The sequence below is a fragment of the Malaclemys terrapin genome, chromosome 17, assembly GCF_027887155.1.
Source record: "Malaclemys terrapin pileata isolate rMalTer1 chromosome 17, rMalTer1.hap1, whole genome shotgun sequence".
In the NCBI taxonomy this organism is placed as follows: Eukaryota; Metazoa; Chordata; order Testudines; family Emydidae; genus Malaclemys; species Malaclemys terrapin.
Window position 1 is genome coordinate 11,640,148 of NC_071521.1, and position 16,156 is coordinate 11,656,303.

Sequence of the window (16,156 nt, forward strand, 5' to 3'; positions counted from 1 at the left end):
CAAGATTTCACCCTTAATCTCTCTGGGCCTGACTGTCCACTGCCCTGAACCAGGTGCCATCATTCACCCCAGTGTACAGTGGGTGTAAAACGCTGCCGCTCCGATTCCACTTTGCATTGGTGTTAATGATCACACAAGACGCAGGGGAACAGAGCACCGGGCCACGTGGGCCTCAGCTCCCCATCTGTAAAATGGGGAGAATTATCCTTCCTTCCTCCATACCGCCGCCTTGTCTAGTTTAGGACTGGGAGATTTTAGGGGGCAGGAATGGTCTCTTTCTACGTGTCTACGCAGAACCCAGCACGATGGGGCCCTGACCTTGGCTGGTGCCTCTTAATGCTACCCCCCAATGCAACGAAGAGTAATAGATTTGGAGGGGGGCAGCCCAGTGGAGCCGCTCTGAGCTGCCACGCAGGAGACTTGGGGTCAGTTCCCGCCCCTTACACTTCAGGGGAGGTTTTGCTCTGACCCTCGGTGTGGCGGGAGCACCTGGGCATTGCCCAACGGGGTCACCTCCTGCCAGTTAAGGAACAACTAAGTGAATCTAATACTGTCTCCATCACCTGGGCAGAGCAAGAACCGTGACCCGCGGCCCGGAGGGTGGGCTGGATTGGGGGACAACAAAGGCAGGAAAAGCAAAGGGTGAGCGCCGTGAGGATGAGGGGCGCAGCGGACACCACGGAGGGGCGATCGTACCTTGGCATAGTCCATCAGGTCGTTGCGTCCGCAGAAGCGATTGTAGAACTCCGGCATCCTCCAGGGAGCGATGATCTGAGGGACGGGGCAGAGACAGACAGCGGGTTCAGCGAGGTTGCCTCTGCGGCATTTCAAATACAAGCCGCCAGAGGGAGGTGGCCAATTCCTCCGTGTCCCTCAGTGGCAGCAGGTCCTTTCTGAGACCCCTGCTCACACGCGTCCGCCAGCCCAGCCATACAGAGATCCTGACCCACAAAGCCCCAAGTCGGAAAGAGCCGCCCTGAGCCAGGGGCCTCTCCCCTTCTCTCAGCCATGGACTCAGTCAGTGGGAGGAGACCTACATGGTGGAGAGTGGCACTCCCTTGGCCAAGGGGCCTGCCAGACACTTGGAGTAGGAGGGCAGGAGGAGTTCTGAAGGGGCCTTCACCCACTGAGTCCCCCTGATGCAGTGGCAGAGAGTTTGGACCTGCACCAGCACCTGCCTTGGCCATGCAAGTGAGTGCAAAGCCCCTGGCCTGATCACCCTCCACCCCCAGGCAAGGGTTCGGCTGCTCTGGTTTTTCTCCAGAAGCAAAGCACCGTCGTGTAGCCAGGCCTGCCCGGTGAGCAGGCAAACCTGCCACCTTCCCCTCCCTGCTGTGCTGGGGAAGGTGCTGGACTCTAAGCCCTGGAACACCAGGGAGGCTCGTGCTGTCAGCCACAGACCAGGGAGCAGCAGCACAAGCCTCCCTCTGCCCAAGAGCCTCAACCCTGAGGCAGAGGCTGCATCTAGCCGCGAGAGAGGAGCTCAGGCTCTATGGCCCATTCAGGCCTTCGTCCCACCACCAAGGCTGCCGGGCGTGATGGCGGACAGAGCGACCGCCCCCCATGCACCTCGTCTCCCATGCACCAAGCAGCCACCAGACAGAAACAATGGTCCAGCACAGCTGAGCAAAGCTAACTCTGGAGCAGTGATGGAGCACTCAGAGGCTCGGCCTCCCATTGCCAATTGCCCGAGTCCTCCAGGCTCCAGGGGAGCGTCCGATGAGCCCGTCCAACCCGAGCTTCCTCCCTCATCTGTGCAGCAGGCTTCATGTCTCATCAGGACCTTCATGACTGATCTGCCCTCGCTAACCTTGGTAACCCCACCGGCTGACAGGACCACTCCCGCCTCGCCCTAGGAGAGCGGGATCGGGGGGTGGGCCAGGGCATTGAGAGGTATTTGACTACGAGCTGGGAAATGCCGAGATGAGGAAGGTTTTGGGAATAGGAATAGTGTACATGGACCTGTCTCCACCCCACCCATCGCAGGAGCTTCCGTGGGTCAGATAAAAAGGAACCAAGTCAATCTTTGGAGGTTTTACGAGACCACACCCGAAGCCTGTTCCCTTTTGATTCCTCCCCTATAATAATACTCCCCTCACACACCCGCCTGTTTTTCCCTCCACACCCTTCTGCAGACGAGTCACTATGATCCTCTTCCTCACCAGTACCATCCGAGTCCCAAACAGCATTGAGAGAATCAATCGGAACAGCCTCGCCTCCAGCAAAAGACACTGGGGACTAGTTTTGTAAGTTTCCCAGAGCAGGGAGTGCGGCAAAGCGATTCTCATCGCCTGAAGCGCACACCACATCCATCGGCAGAGATTTAATCTCCCCACACAAGGGTTGAGTAACCCGAGACCCTTCCAAGCTGCCACTGTAACCCTAACAAGCAGCAGAATACGCTTGCGGGGAGGGGGACGGGTCCATTATCCCACCAGCCGCTCAAGGCGGCTGCCTTGTTACTGTTTGTTTCACAGCACTGTGGTGTTTGGGGTAAAAATAGGTCAATTAAAGATCATTACAGCCCCCTCAAATGCCGAAACGTCACCTCAAGCAGCTGGCGGCTTGTTAAAGAGAAACTGAGTCGCTTGCGTCTGTGTTAAAAAATAAAACTCCCAACAGCAGATTATCCAGAGACCCTGCGCCTTCCCTTTCCCTCTGCAGGGCTAGTGAACAAGCGGACGGATCCTGGGACCCACCTGCACGTTGGGAAGCGTAGTAGGATGAAGGGATCTGGGGACAATGCCGGATTCAGAAGCAAGGCCAGCGCTTCCATTTAGGTGACCTAGGCAGTCGCCTAGGACACCAGGATTTGGGGGGGTGGCATTTTGCCTGCCCCCCCCCACCTCCTCCCCCTCCCTCCCTCCCTTTCCAAATGGGAAAATGAAAAAGGGGGGAGGAAGGGAAACATTTGGGGTTTTTTGTTTCTTCTGAACATTTCTGTTTTCAACAAACATTTTCATTGGGGGAGGGCAGGCTTTTCCCCCCACTGAAAAGAGTCTGAAGTAAAATGTTCTGACTAGCGTGAACTTTAACACCCCGCAGGTGGCTGGGCTGGCAGAGGGAACCTCATTTCAAAGCACTGCAGCTGGCCAACACAAAGTGAAACGGGGCCATCGAGCCATCTGAGGGCAAGGGTGGGGAACGCTGTTCCGGCATCTGCAAGGTGGGAGTCACACCAGAATACACGAATAGACCCTCGTGCAGAGGGTCAACCTGACAGCCAGATGCTCGAGACCCTTCCCCATACCCGTCAGACGGCCCAAAGGGAGTCCGTGACACAGCCATGCATAGCGGCAGTAGTAATCCGAACGCCTTACCTTGATCTGAGGCCACAGGGCGTAACAGGTGAGCTCAAATCGAACCTGGTCATTCCCCTGAAAGAGAACAGAGCGGAGTTTAGGAAAGGCCCTGAGCACCATCCTGTGAGTTCAGACTTGATGGGAAAGGCTGTGATCTTGGTCCAGGCCACCACCGATGTATGAAGGAGACAACATCCCAGAGCCGGCCTACATGGAGCAAGCATGTTGTTCCCACTCTGAAATGAGGCTCGGTCTCTGGCCCCTCGCTGGGTGTTCCTGCCAGGGCCAAGGTCTGGGACTAAACACACCATCTCCAGGGGCCCAGACTTTGGTGGAGAGGTCTTTGGGAGAGCAGATGAACTGCGAGGACATGAGTCTATCAAAACCAATGATGCCGTGTGGATTTCCCAACCCACTGTGAGAGCAAGCGAGGGCTGAGCCAGCATCCAGGCAATCATGTCCCCACCCAGTGCCAACGGCCTTCCCTGGAGAGGCTGTTGGAGGCCAAAGCCCAGCAGGACCCAAAGGGTGGGGAAGGCTTGCGGGAGGGACTGTGAAAGTCTCAACAGATCAGATCCACAGCTGGCTTAGCTCATAAAGCTTCCCCAGCTTCAACTAGCCGAGGAGCTGGCCCAAGTTACTCAATCTTCTGCTCCACCGTTGGTAAATAAAAACAAGGAGGAAAACTCTGCAGGTTTGGACTGAAGAAAAGAAACTACAAAATCGTCAATATTTCAACCAGGTCTAGTAAACGTGCAGTTATTGGAAAGAAAGGGAAAAAAATGAATTAGGGAAAGAAGGGAGGGTTGGTCTGTCCAGCCCCCCACTCCCCGTATTCCCTGGGACAGCGGCTAATGGGCCCCTAAGTACACCACTGTAAGAGCATGAGAGCACCAGACAGTATCTGTCTCTAATTAACCTCCTCTTGCTGCAAGTGCTAACCCATCTGTTAGCAAACGACTGGAGAAGACGAATACTGGCTCCGTGCCATGTCACAGCCATATCGCTCCGTGCATCTCTGCCTCAGCTCCTAGCCAGGCGCACCGCGGAGCTGGGAAAGTCAGATACGGCCTCGCAACGCACTGTTGAAGCCAAGTCGTTGGCAGAACACATGTGTTTGCAAAGGGATGTGCAAGTCCATTCCAAGCTTGAGATACCTGTATTAATCATCCCCTGCCTAGCATCCAGGAACCATAACAAGCAGTCTCTCAACAGGAGATACCATCTAGTTCGAATTAATAAACCCAAAGGTCTGCCACAATCCGGTAACAAATCTGTGGCTGATCAGGACTCTGATTAGTGCTGTGCTTCCATTCAGAACTTCACAACAAAACAGGGATGGAACCCAGAGCCTCCTCTGCCAAAAGCATAAGGAGAATCTCCATTAGCTGCTATCAATATAGGGCCCATGGCACACAGCTGAGCAGTTCTGGCTCCATCCACTAGAGGGTAGTGAGGTACATCAACATCTTATTCATGGTGCTAGTTAACTGATGTCATGAATGTTTTCCTTGCATTGCACCCAGAAGCGCACCATGCTTGGGCACAGGCAGATGAGGGCCCCTCATTTGAGAACGGTGCCCTTGGGCAGCAAATCATTACAAGGGGAACGCAGCCAATCTGAACTGTCCTGAAGGGACCTCCAGCTCCTAGACCACTCAGGGCTTTCAATCGTAAAGATCCTGGATATTGCACAAGTAACTAGATTGAGACAACCGCAGGCAGGAAAGGCATTTGAAACGGGGGACTTGTCTACATGGGGAAATTTACCAGCAGTACTACACGGGTGTAATTCCTGCTGGCGCACTCTTTATATGGAATAAGAATGATCTTTTCTGGTTTAGCTTAGGTCACTTCCAAACAGTTATATTGGTAGACCAGGGGTGGCCAACCTGTGGCCCCGGAGCCACATGCGGCTCTTCAGAAGTTAATAGGAGGCTCCGACTCCGGGGCTGGAGCTACAGGCACCAACTTTCCAATGTGCCGGGGGGTGCTCCCTGCTCAACCCCTGGCTCTGCCACAGGCCCTGCCCCCACTCCACCCCTTCCCGCCTCCCCTGAGCCTGCAGTACCCTCGCTCCTCCCCTCTCCCCCCCAGAGCCTCCTGCATGCCATGAAACAGCTGACTGGGAGGTGTGGGGAGGGAGCGGGGGGAGCTGAGTGGCGGCTGCCGACATATTACTTTAAAGGGCCAGATTTTCCAAACTAGCTGAGCTCCCCTCCCCACACGCACCCAATGGGCCAAACTCTTTTGCCAGCCTGGCCCTTGGGTGCCACGGGCCATCGCACACAGCTGCGGTCACACACCCAGCCGAGTGCAGCCGCTCCACTCTAAACCAGAGCTGCTCTCGCTGAGGGCCCTGCCCCTAGGAACAGGGGTGATTCGGGAGAGGCCAGGCAGGAGAGATGGCTGGTGACCTGGTAGATCTGGACACCCCTTCGTTATCAGTCCTTGCCAACAAGCCCCCTGGAAAGGGCTTCCTAACGAGGCCAGGTACCTTGGAGAGGGAGGGTTTGAGCAGCTCCGGGAGCTATTAGAGCTTCTAGGGGGAAGAAAGATGACAAAGGCCCAATTTCCACCAACACCGCGGGCAAATGGGGCACCCCCTCCTCCCTAGATCCAGGCAGGCTGGTTACATTTGCTGCTGGGCCGAGGAGCCCCCCCCGGGACTATTACACTCACCCGCACATATTCCAGGGCACTCATTTCCCTTACAGGCCCCAAACACGTCCATCTGCTCCCAAGACAGGGCGCTGCAGATGGCGCGCATTTAAGATGCTGGAGCCCCTGCTGCTGCTTCAGCCGGGGATGGCATGTTCCCGGGTCGAGTTACCAGCACACGCTCCCTCCTACCCGGCTTAATGGATGGGGGGGGGGGGGGAGTTAGAGACTTGGCAGCCGCTCAGGGTGCACCTTCCTCGCTGCTCGTGGATGCTGGAAGAGGGGGAGGAGGGTTGGTTTGTGCAATACCCGACAACGGAGGGGACATTTTAACTGGGAAGTGGGGAGCTGAGCTCAGTGCGGAGAGGAGGGATTTTTCCCTAGGTGCCACACTGCTCAAGAGCGCCCTCTGGTGGACGGTTGGAAGCAGTGAGAGGCGGCCGAGTCGCCAAACAGGGTGACTGGCCACACCCACAAGGGGCTGCGCAAGAGGGGATACGGGAAATACCCCAGCAGAAGCAATGGCTTGTTCAGGCCGGTCTCCAAACACTGACTAGTACCAGATGTTTCAAAATGCCGTAACCCATCCCCACACACGGGGCACTGCACAAGGCAGGAAGCTTCTCCCTGTCTCCCGCTGGTGCCCAGCATACGAGAAGTAGTGATTTGAGAGCCCTTATAATGCTCCCTGAGCCACTCGAATTGCAGAGGACGTTGCTAGCTCCTCTGAGTCTTCTTCAGCTTATTTGTCTCAAAAATATCCTGCAGCAACAAGATACGCGGGCTGAGGATTGCTACTGCGCCCAGGAGTCAGTTTAAGTAGTCCCCGCTCACAGCTGGCCAGGGGGCTGCACTGCTGAAAAGAATCCGGGGTCCTCATGGATCACACATTGAAATGAGGCAACAATGTGCTGCAACTGTGAAAAAGACTAAGATCGTTCTGGGGCATAGTAACAGGAGTGTCAAGCGTAAGGACGGGAGGTCATTGGCCCACTCTCCTCGGCCCTGGTGAGGCCTCCGCTAGAGTACGGGGTCCAATTCCGGGCTCCACACTGTAGGAAGGATGTGGACAATTGGAGCGATGCCAGAGGAGAGCGACAAAAAATGATAAAAAGTTTTAAAAACCTGGCCTATGAAGAAAGGTTTTTTAAAAAACTGGGCACGCTTAGTCTTGAGAAATGAAGACTGGGGTGAGGCCAGTCACAGACATCAAATGTGTTAAGGGTTGTTATGAAGAAGACGGGGGAATCAACCTTCTCACCAGATGCTGCAGGTAGGACAAAAGTAACTGGCTTAATATGCAGCAAGGGAGATTTAAGTTAGAAAGTTTTTCCTAATATCTAACCATAAAGGTAGGTTTTCTTGGTCCTGCCTCAGTGCAGGTCCCTTCCAGCCCTACACATCTACGATGCTTTTCAGAATCCCTTTGCTTCTCTGGGGGCCCTGGAGGTCCGATACCCCGTCTGACTCTCCCGGGCTACATCACCACCTGGAGAACTCTGCCATGCATCCAGTTTGGAAACACAGTTTTATAATGGTAACTACGGTGGAGCAGCCTCCAACCCCCTCTGTCTCCAGGCCTCTTCTTGCCGTATGTTGCATGAACACTTTCCATAGAGGCTCTAACCTGGCCAACGACAAGTGGTGATAGCGTACGCGTGTTTAGAGACATGTGGATTTTAGCCAGGAGGTGGGGGGGTGCGTACCCCATTTGTGCAATGTTTCCCCTGTTGCAATTCACCATCAGGGGTTTGTTCGGGCAATGGAGGACAAGCGACTCCTAGCTGAAAGGAAAATGGAAATTGACCAGCCCTGAGAAAGCTCCAACTCCTTTTCCATAGGAAATAAAGTGACATCCCTCATTTGGTTTATATGGGCAGCTTCTCTCTCTGAGCTGCGTCCGTCCTGTGGTCTCTGTCTGCCTCTAGCGGGGAATCTCTGCATGTAAACTCCCTCTCAGTGGGTCAGTGAGTAGCTATGCCTGGCTACTGCCTTTCAAGGCAGATTTCTAGCCCCCTCTAGTGGTAAATGCTGGCCAAAAAGCTTTCCCGATCCAGTATCAACATCTCTGCCCCCTCTCTACAGAGCAATCCAGCCAAGGGAAACCAGCTCCATGGCTCGGAGATCACTCAGATGGGTGAGAGGGAGAGATTTGTTTTTTTAAAATGCCTTCCACCAGGTTCCTCAGGCTTCTCCTACTGCACGGGAGTGAAAGATCAGCCACTGCCCAGACTGAAGCCAGGGGCTTTGCAACACGAAGCTCAATGGGACAGCAACCCCATGCACAAGAAAACCTAGCACCTTTCACCAGGCAATCTCAGAGTGCAGTACAATGGCTGTGTCATTAACCCCATTATACAGCTGGGGAAACTGAGGCACAGAGCGGGAAGTGACTTGCCCACAGCAGACCAATGGCAGAGCCAAGAACAAGTCTCCTGAGTCCCAGTCTTGTGCTCTATCCACTAGGACACACTTTCGGTCAAAACAAACCGTTGGGTTCCCTACTAACCCCTTACTGGAGTTCCCCAAGAACACGACTGCGCCCTCCAGGGCGTTAACCCTCCATTTCTGAGCCTCACCCCAGCACCAGTTTCCCTGACCAGCAGGGGGAGGGGATGAGCAGTTCTTCCCCTCCCACTCTCGCCCAGCACCAAAACCAGGGATTGCGTTGCAAAGCTTACATTGCAGTGGTCTACGCAGCAGGCCAGGCCATTCATGGCTTTCCTGCAGACTTCCCAAGGGGGCCTCCCACAGCCACAATGGCCCCGGTGCTATAGCTGGAACAACACCGCCCATTCCCCCCCCCCCCCCTGCACACACACCACCTTTAAAATAAAACTCCTTCCGATCCAGGATTTGTGCCATCAATTGGCTGGCGAGGCCCAGGGAGCAAACACAAATGTAAGTTTCTAACTAGAGCTGGGTGAAAATCAGAGTTGCCATCCCAGTGGAACGTCCGTTATTTCCAGGGTTGTTTTAGACCCAAAGGAGGATGAAAAGTTGAAATATCAACAAAGGGGCGAAATCGCCATGAGGCACCATGGCACCTCGGGCACCACAGATTAAGCTGACTCAAAACATTTCAGTTCATTCAACAAGCCAGGACATTTCATCCATTTTTGTTTGTTTGTTTTTTAAAAAGGTTTAAAAAGTTCCCCAATCAGTTCTAACTCTACCAGAAGTTGCAGGAGAGCTTCCAGCCAAGAGCCCTAAAGCAGGGACTTGCTCTGTGATAGCAGGCAAATCAAATTTCCGTGCCTCAGTTTCCCCATCAAAGTGGTGGGGGTGGGGGAACTCCTATCTACCAGCCGCATGAGGGGGCGGAGAGGGTTAATTCATTAAATCTTTAGACGGAAGGGTGCCGACTGTTTATCATGACTCCTATAGAGCAAAGGAAGGAACCAGCCACAGACTGGGTGCTGCAGCAGAAACAGGGATACACCAGAGCGGTTTGAGAATCAGAGCCGGTCCTTAGGGCAAGTTTCAGATTCAGAAGTTATTTGGGGAAACCCGCATTCCTAGCCACCCAAAACCCAGCCCCGCTGCCACACAATGGCCTGCCCTTCCTTTACCTTCCCGGTGGCTCCATGGGAAACAAACTGAGCTCCCTCCTTCCGGGCAATTTCCACCTGCTTCCGTGCGATGCAAGGCCTTGCCAGCGAGGTGCCCAGGAGATACCTGTCCTCATACAGGGCATTGGCTTGGACCGCCGGCCAGATGAACTCCTCCACGAACTCCCTGCTGACATCTTCGATGTAAACCTGCACAATAAAGAGAGAGTCCCAAGCAATGAGTCTCGCCCGGGACTCCTGCTGGGATAGGGTATTGCTGGGGGTGAAGATTAATTTCTTCACTAGATGAAACATCCCCTAGGGGCTGGAACCCTGCTCCAACCACCTGCTTTTGAGGTCTTCCATAAACTGCACCCATAGAGTTGACTAACTTCCTGGAGACAAACGGCCAAACTTATCCCGGGAGAAGTGTCACCGATTTCAGTGGAGGATGAAACCAGCCCAGTGTCACCAATGACTCATAAGCATCTCCCCTTTTCTAGGTGCTGGTGAAAAGTTCCGGATCAACAGCTCTAGAAACCGAAGCCCCTTTTCTAGTCCTAGAACAGATACATCATGGCAGTAGCATATGCTTCCCTGGACTACCTCCCTCCGCCGGGAGATGGACTGAGACCACCAAACAGGTGGGAATGACTAAGTCCTGGTCTGGACGTGAACCAGTGGCACAGACAGAAAGGCTTTGTAGCTGATCAACCATCCCTTGAACCCACCAGCCCTGCAATGGCTGCTCCCTGTTTGTAAAGGCACAAAGAAAGGTTTGAGAGGGAAAATAAACCAGAAATGTTGGGGAGCGGGGGGAATGGAGGCGGGAGAAGCAGAAGAAGAAAAACTAAAAAAAAAAAAAAAAAAAAGATAGAGAGAAAAGAGGGAAGTGAGAAACGGAGAAGAAAGATATCGAAATTTGGCTGTAGGGAGGATTATAAAGGGTTGAGGAAACAAGGGAGACACAGTGAGTTACGGATGTGGCTATGTGCAATGTTTCTTTGCATCTAGGATTTATTGGTGGTTTGGCCATTTATAGAGGGAAATCTCTGAAAACGTTTCTGACCTTGGGCAAAGAGGAGGGAGGACACCCCGCCACCCCCATCCAGAGTCTGGAGACGCCCCCCAAATCCTGAAAAGCCGGCAGATATGCAGCTCTCATTGGCCCAGTGGCAAAGCCCTGTGCTTATGGAGCTGAAGCAGCCAGAACTCAGATCCCAGCTCCCCAGGCGTGTGTACATAGCACCCCTGTCCGTGAGCTACAGGAATGGCATGACAACAGAACCGGGGACAGAGCTACGTCCGTGAGAGGCAACCGGGTTTGTGTTACCTTTCTGGCTCCCAAAGCTAGTGCCTTCTTTCTCGCCTCTTCAAAGTTCTCATTTTGCCCAATGTTGGCCTGGAAGTAAAAATGAGGAAGAGATTGAACAGCTCGGCCCTGGCCAGGATGGCAGCCCCCAGCCCATCAGCTTGGCCCCTACCGATAAGTCTCAAGTACTCCAAGGCATGAAGAAACCCACAGTCATTTGACTTCTGGCCATAAGAGGATGGGCGGGGGGGGGGAGGAGAACCACCAGGGACAGAAGGCTCCAGGCTGTGGCGATTTACCCGAGCCAGAGGTCAGACCACAGATCGACCCTGGGCTTTCCCTGGTCATTCCACCCAAGTTGTACTGGAGGGGAGACCAGGCCCCCCCAGAGGTGCCACAAGATGCACCCTGGAGGCTGCCCTACATGGGAGACTTCTAGGCCACCAGGCGTCCAGTGGGGAACAGCATGCATCACTCAGACTGTCTGGATTGAGGAAAAGCCAACGCACTGTAATGGAGATTTCAGTCCCCCCCTACTAGAGCCAACTCACCCGACCGGTCCCAGCAGGACCATGTATGGCTGCACTATTGAATCTTGCTCATCGCCCAACGTCAACAATGCTCATTTCTAGTGACCCTGACCAACATCCCCAGCCCAGGTGCAGCCACGTCACCTCTCTAGTGCGCCCTGCTCCGGCCCCTCAGCCACCAGGTATACCCAACAGCAACCCCCAGCCCACGGGACCCCCTTGCCTGTTCCCCTGCTCGTGCACAGCTCACAGCTGCGCTTTACCTCTCCAGTGCACTAGAGGGAATCTGTTTGTTTGCAGTCACTGTTGTGCCTGCTCCATAGACTCAGATCCCCGTTTAACAAAGGCCTCCTTCCTGGCCATCTAAAGGAGACAGGCCCCTTGGCTAAGTCCTGTCACCTGGGGGACACTGGGATCTAGCCATCCGCCCCCAGCCGGGCAGAGCCTCTGCTCATTAAGGCTGGTATGGCAGGTCTCACTCTAGCACTGCAAGGCTGATGTCTTGGCTCCTCGGTGGTCCCATTTTATTCAATTGGGAATAATGGCTCGAGAGGGGCAGTGTCCTGAATGTGCCGGTTGAGCAGAACCTCCCGGGTCACTGACCCAGGAACGTACCAGCCAGCCAATATTTAACCAGCTACGACAGCAGGGTCACGGCTGCTGCCTCGGGTCCTGCATGCAGAGATTAACGCAATAGGACCAGCACTGTGTGTTTACCCATATTATCTGGAGCTAGGACCCCACTGTCCCCTGCCTCCACCCCACTAGCCCTCACCCCCCAGGAGGGGCTATCACTGGGTGGGAATCAGCGTTTTTCTGTCAGGGAAATTCCAAGATACTGAAAATGTTTTCTGTTCCACAACGGAATGAATTTTTTAAAAAGAAAAAGAAAATGGAAATTTTCTGCAAAAACAAAATTTTGAAGACTATTCATTGCAGGTCGATGGAAGCTGTCCGGTCCCATTTCGACCGCTTAAAAGATGTTTGATTAAAAAAATAATAATAAAATAAAATAAAATTTCAGTTTGAAAAATTGTTTTGAAATGGAACATCATAACATTCCATCCCCCAAACTGCTCCACTTCCTTTTTTCCTAAGCAAAATTTCATCAACATCTTCTAAGGTTTCCATTTCGATGAAAACGGGGTTTTCCACTGAAACAACATTTCAGACACGCTCTGGCTGGTTCCCCCTCACCATGATCGCCTTGACCCCCTGAAACCTGACAGGCCCCAGGTAGGGAAGCAGGGCCCTCCAAATCACTCATGCCCGGGACACTTCTGACAGAGAAAAGAGCAGGTTTTTTTAAATAAGTTCACGATTCTGTCACTCCAGGAGCCCAAGGCCCTGGAAGCGCGTCATCGCCTGGCAAGTGCATCATTTCCCCGCCGCTGTGGTAAGACCCTGCAGCATCAGGGCAGACTCTCACGGCAGCCCTGGAGCTGGCAAAAATTTCTGACAGTTCCCCCTGTTTAGCCAAACACGGAAAACCCCACCCCAGGGGGGCCAGCCACTGCTTTCCCAGAGTCTGTCGCACAGATCCCTGCCTGAAAGAGACGGGCTAGGGAGTGTCAGGAAAAGACGGGGGGGGGGGGGGGGGAGAAAGAGAGGAAGCACGAGGCGACTGGCATTTCAGACAGCTCCTCACCAGGTAAGCGATGACATCGTAGCCTTGCTCCTTCAGCCACACCAGGATGCAGGAGGTGTCCAGGCCCCCGCTGTAGGCAAGAACCACTGTGCCCTTGGACTGAGACATCGTGTCTGGGGAAAGCAGGGAGACCCAGTCATATACCCGCCGCTGCGCGGGACTCCACCACAGACAAGGCCTCAGCCCCTCAGCCCAGCACAGAAGGGAGCTTGTCTAGTTAACCCTGAGGCCACTATTGTTAGTCCCATTTTCCATATTCTAGCAAGCGAGCCGGCCAAATTTCTGAGCAGCTCTCACCCCAGCTAGGAGCATGCAGGCCACTTAACAAGCAACCATGATGCTTAGGTGGGATCAGAAGAGACTGGAAACAGTACAGCCTGGAGTCCAATGACATGGTATAATCAATAACCTCCTTGAAGGGTGCTCAGCAGGTCATAACGTAACTGGACAGTGCTTTAACTTTTGCTCTTCATTTGCTGCCGCGGTCTCAAGCCAGGCACGTTACATAAGTGCTCACACACACTGCAGCTGCATTGCTCCAACACAAAGCAGGGTTTACGCTGGGTGCGGCTCCCTTTGTAAGGTACCACATGCAGTTGCACAGGCATAAACCCCAGCCTGCTTCATTGCAGAAAGCCTACCTCCAGGGAGTTGCACAATGTCATGACCTCCAGGGAGGTCAGATGGTGCAAATTTCTCTAGTGTCCCCAGGGCCTTAAATCCCAGCTGACAGGCTCGGGGTGGGGGTGGGGGTTCCTTCACCACTGTTTTTTCCATTCCTAGCTAAAGCATTTCTCCTGATCTGTCCGATCATGGGGAGCAGCACAGAAGCGGACAGATCACAGAGAATCCCATGACTCCACCTAACTACCTGGTTTACATGAAAACTGCAGCTAGGCACAAACAAGACATGCAAGAAGCAGTTCTGCCCCTTACCTTTGCTTTGATGGACGAGCAGGAATCCTTCCTCAAGCGCTCAGCAAATGTCCTGAAAAAGAGGTAAGCGAATGAGACTAACGTATCCAACTGTACACGAAAAGGCCACAAAAAAAGAACAATTTAGATAGAATCCTAATCATGACCAGGCATGCCAGCTGCAGATCTGAACGTTTTGCTTTGGCAGGATAGTACATGACCCTGATCCCACACGGGGCAGTCAGGATTGGAGGATCTGCACCACTAGGACAGAACGTTGATCTTGCTTCCCCCAGCAGCCGTCACCCTCCATAACTCCATGCACCCAGCCAACTGTGAAATGCTGCGGGTGGAGGGGCGGGGGAGGGAGAAGGACAGGACACATGCATGTGGTGGCAGTGTAAACAGAATCCAGAGACATTCCCAAGCATTGTCTTCCCATTACACACACACACACACACACACACACCACAATTCCTAAGAGGGAAAGACTCCAAATAGGGAAACTGAGGCAGGGACTCGACCAAGGGGACCTGGGCCTCATTTATACTGGGAAAAAGCATGTTAGAAAATGTGCACAATGCTAACCATCATTTGTCCTTTGTGTGGACTAGCTGTATTTAAAAACATGTTAGCTGGTCTAGTGGATCCCAGGGTTAACTACTAACCTGCTGACAGCAAGTCCCTAATTCTACACTGACCAGGCAGCAGGGGGGTGCTCTGGGCGTGGGGATTGGGATAAACTGTCAGAGGGTGAAAGGGAAGCCAAGTGCTACTTCGGGGGCTGTAGGAAAATGGCACTCTCTGGAGGAGGAATGTGTCTACACTTAGAGCTGGATCTGATTCCCAGCTCGAGGAGACATACTCCTGCTAGCTGTCAGCGAGCCAGTGTGCTAAAATCAGAGTGCGGCCGCTCCAGCGTGAGCAACGGGACAGGCTAGCTGCCCCCGAGTGTGCACACATCCGAGATCCTAGGCACATACTTGGGGCAGCTGGCCCGTCCCGCTGCCGCGGCCACATTCTGATTTTAGTGCACTGAGAGCTAGCACAAGCGTGTCTCGTTAGGCTGGGAATCACACTCCCAGCTCCAAGCACAGTCATCCCAAGGACTTACTCATCTGGGGCATGACGGCCATGGAACGCCCTGGGCTCAGGGGAACGAAAGCCAGTGCGCCCACACGCTAGCCGACCCTTCCCCAGAGTCTGTTAGCAGCAGAGCTGGTGGAAATGCTCATTAAACAACGTTCGTGCCGGTGGCAAACCCTCCGCCGATTTCCACAAGGTGACCTGCTACTCTCCAACCTACGTCTCTGGCATAAGTTCAAAGTCTGCCTTAGCAGACAGTCCAGTTTGAGCCCAAGGCTGCTGACCTCAGTATCACTTAGTGTGCTGTCCAGGCTTGGGGCTCTGAAAGGAACAGGTCAGGCACACAACGGGGCCGGGAACCTGCACACTAAGGAACACGCCACCTCCTACGGTTCCTGCTGCCAATGCCTGGAACCAGCATTTCAGTCAGGATTCCGAGCAGTGACTTGGGTGAGCAGGGAGTGTACACGCTGGTTCAGGTTAAACAGGAAATTGCCCAGCCTTGTCTGAGTGCCCAGAACGAGAGCAGTCTCGCAATCCCAGCACAAAGGAACTTTCACTTCTTCCTAGAGGCAAGGGGTCAGATCTCTTGGTGATGTAAAGTCGGCAGAGCTCCATTAAAGCCTATGGGGCCATGCCACTCTATCCCCGTAGTGAATTTGGCTCAATGCTGTCAGTTTCTAAATGAAAAACAGGGAGATTTAGTAAGCAGTACATCCCATATGCCCAGCAATGACTTAGCTTCCCTGAACCTTCCCCTCAGCCCTTCCTGATGTCAGCATTAGCCAGCCACTCCCAGAGCAGGTGGGGCAGGCTGGGATTAAGAGGGGAATTTTCAGAAGACACCAGCTGGCATCTCACGGAGCATTTTCAGAGAAATGTTTTATTTCACGGTCATTCTGGGTGCATCTTTGTCCCTTTGGATGAGGCAGGACGTTTACACCAGGGCAGGAGTTTTGTTTCTTACTGGACCAGGTTAACAATGATGATAATCCCCATGAAGACAATGTTTCTCTGCCGTACAATATCCCCTTGTTTCCTTTGAGTGAATGTAGTGCTGGGGAAAAGTGCCCTGGAGAACACAGCCCTGCCTTTATCCACAGAAAAGGGACGAGAGCAACCACTGCTAGGAATGAGGAGGGAGTTTAGCC

At 53.6% G+C, this 16,156-nt stretch overlaps 1 protein-coding gene across 1 annotated transcript in view; it reads right to left on the reverse strand.

The window, feature by feature from the left end:
* Positions 1 to 16,156, reverse strand: part of ASS1 (argininosuccinate synthase 1) — an 82,375-nt gene that overhangs the window by 55,792 nt on the left and 10,427 nt on the right. The window contains exons 2-7 of the mRNA XM_054007834.1: positions 13,941 to 13,992; positions 13,005 to 13,117; positions 10,848 to 10,916; positions 9,536 to 9,724; positions 3,321 to 3,377; positions 697 to 771 (exon numbers count right to left, since the gene is read on the reverse strand). Coding sequence (XP_053863809.1) covers positions 697 to 771; positions 3,321 to 3,377; positions 9,536 to 9,724; positions 10,848 to 10,916; positions 13,005 to 13,112 — 498 coding nt within the window. The 5' untranslated portion in view covers positions 13,113 to 13,117; positions 13,941 to 13,992. The remainder of the gene's footprint in view (positions 1 to 696; positions 772 to 3,320; positions 3,378 to 9,535; positions 9,725 to 10,847; positions 10,917 to 13,004; positions 13,118 to 13,940; positions 13,993 to 16,156) is intronic.